Source organism: Oncorhynchus gorbuscha, unplaced genomic scaffold (assembly GCF_021184085.1).
Source record: "Oncorhynchus gorbuscha isolate QuinsamMale2020 ecotype Even-year unplaced genomic scaffold, OgorEven_v1.0 Un_scaffold_295, whole genome shotgun sequence".
Lineage (NCBI taxonomy): Eukaryota > Metazoa > Chordata > Actinopteri > Salmoniformes > Salmonidae > Oncorhynchus > Oncorhynchus gorbuscha.
This window is the reverse complement of record NW_025745159.1, coordinates 1,278,808-1,281,307: the sequence shown is the minus strand read 5'-3', so window position 1 is coordinate 1,281,307 and position 2,500 is coordinate 1,278,808. Positions and strand designations below refer to the sequence as shown.

The 2,500-nt window shown below is 46.1% G+C and overlaps 1 protein-coding gene across 1 annotated transcript in view; it reads right to left on the bottom strand.

Moving 5' to 3' along the window:
• LOC124017627 (vacuolar protein sorting-associated protein 13B-like) overlaps positions 1-2,500 on the bottom strand; it is a 242,195-nt gene that overhangs the window by 29,561 nt on the left and 210,134 nt on the right. The window contains 2 exon segments of the mRNA XM_046332880.1: positions 639-864; positions 1,726-1,844. Coding sequence (XP_046188836.1) covers positions 639-864; positions 1,726-1,844 — 345 coding nt within the window.

Genomic DNA, 2,500 nt, shown 5'->3' with positions numbered 1-2,500 from the left:
ACTTGGAAGAGAACAGAGGAATATCTAGTTAGTGTAGATCTATACTGTAGTTATCCAGCTGGTTATCCACCTGGAAGATAACAGAGGAATATCTAGTTAGTGTAGATCTATACTGTAGTTATCCACCTGGAAGAGAACATCTAATTAATATAGATATATATAGTGTAGATCTATACTGAACACAGGAAGATATTTAGATGGCTGAAGCAGGAAATGTACCTTTTCTATTTTTCTATTTTACAGAAGACGTTCTGTGTTATTTCACAGTGTTGCTCCTGTGCTTTACTCCTTCAGGCAGATACACTGTTTTGGCTGAAACAGCCTTCATCAGGTGACCTATACATAGTCTTCATCAGGTGACCTATAAACAGTCTTCGTCAGGTGACCTATAAACAGTCTTCATCAGGTGACCTATACATAGTCTTCATCAGGTGACCTATACATAGTCTTCGTCAGGTGACCTACAAACAGTCTTCGTCAGGTGACCTATAAATAGCCTTCGTCAGGTGACCTATAAATAGTCTTTGTCAGGTGACCTATAAACAGTCTTCGTCAGGTGACCTATACATAGTCTTCATCAGGTGACCTACAAACAGCCTTCGTCAGGTGACCTATAAACAGCCTATGAGTCGACCCACCTGCAGGCTGGCACAGTGGACTTCGACCAGACAGGCCTCTCCCATCCCGGCGGTGACCAGCCCCATGCCAGAGTCACCCAGACGGGCAGGACACAGGTTCAGTAGCAGTTTGGACAGAGTCAGCCTCAAGAGCTCCACGGAACCCGAACGACTGGTGATGTCATCACTCAGCGACACACTGGCCTCGCTCAGCAACACCCTGAACGCCAGCTTCCGATTGGACGTCCTGAGAGACAGATACCAATCAGTTATGTTGATCCTTTATTAAATCAATGCAAGAGGGATGCCTGGGGTTTACACAGAACGGGGGTTACAGCGCCCCCCAGTGGTGAAAGACAATATGTCCGGCATCCTTTGTCAGGGTGAACTATGACCTGCTAATGTTGTTATAATGAACTGCTCATCATTATCAATTATACATTAAAACAAACCAAAAATCATATATTTATGATTTTTTAAATATCATACAAATATATTGTATTGTTTGTCTCTCCTGTAGTAGGGTTAGAGGTTAAAGGTTATGGGTTAGAGGTTAGAGGTTAGGTTAAAGGTTAGGGGTTGGGGGTTAGAGGTTAAAGGTTAGGGGTTAGAGGTTAGGGGTTAGGTTAGAGGTTAGGGGTTGGGGTTAGAGGTTAAAGGTTATGGGTTAGAGGTTAGGTTAAAGGTTATGGGTTAGAGGTTAAAGGTTAGGGGTTAGGTTAGAGGTTAGGGGTTGGGGGGTTAGAGGTTGGGGTTGGTGGTTAGGCGTTAGAGGTTGGGGTTAGAGATTGGGATTAGAGATTGGGGGTTAGAGGTTAGGCATTAGAGGTTAGGGATTAGAGGTTGGGGGTTAGAGGTTAGGGGTTAGGAGTTAAAGGTTGGGGGTTAGAGGTTAGGGGTTAGGGATTAGAGATGTGGGGATTAGATGTTGGGGGTAAGGGGTTAGAGGTTAGGAGGTTAGGGATTAGAGGTTGGGGGTTAGAGATTAGGGATTAGTGGTTGGGGGTTAGAGGTTAGGGATTAGAGATTGGGGATTAGATGTTGGGGGTTAGATGTTGGGGGTTAGATGTTGGGGGTAAGGGGTTAGAGGTTAGGGGTTAGAGGTTACCTGTTGTGCAGGCTCATGACAGAGTCCACGCTGCCCTCTGGTGCCAGGGTGAGGATGACTGTGCCATCCTGATGGACGACATCTATGTAGAGACAGCCAAACCCTGGAAGGAAAACCACCTACACAACACACCTTTACTCAGTACATCTACTCAGTACATCTATGTAGAGACAGCCAAACCCTGGAAGGAAAACCACCTACACAACAAAAACCACAACAAACCACAACAAACCACCTACACAACACACATACACCTACACACACCTACACACACATAGAGAGAGAGAGAGAGAGAAACAGACAGAGAGAGACAGAGAGAGAGAGAGAGAGAGAGAGAGAGAGAGAGAGAGAGACAGAGAGAGAGAGAGAGAGAGAGAGAGAGAGAGAGAGATACAGAGACAGAGAGAGAGAGAGAGAGAGAGAGAGAGAGAGAGAGAGAGAGAGAGAGAGAGAGAGAGAGAGAGAGACAGAGACAGAGAGAGAGACAGAGACAGAGAGAGAGAGAGAGAGAGAGAGAGAGAGAGAGAGAGAGAGAGAGAGAGAGAGAGAGAGAGAGAGAGAGAGAGAGAGAGAGAGAGGGAGAGAGACAGAGAGACAGAGAGACAGAGAGAGAGAGAGACACCCTAAATCAGCAATGTGCTCTGAGAGAATGTCAGTCATCTGGCTCTGATCTCTCGTCTGGCTCTGATCTCTGGACTGGGTTGACCTGGGTCAGACAGATCCTGTTCAAGTGTTGTGACTGACTGATCTGTGTTCAGGTGGCAGACTGAGTAGA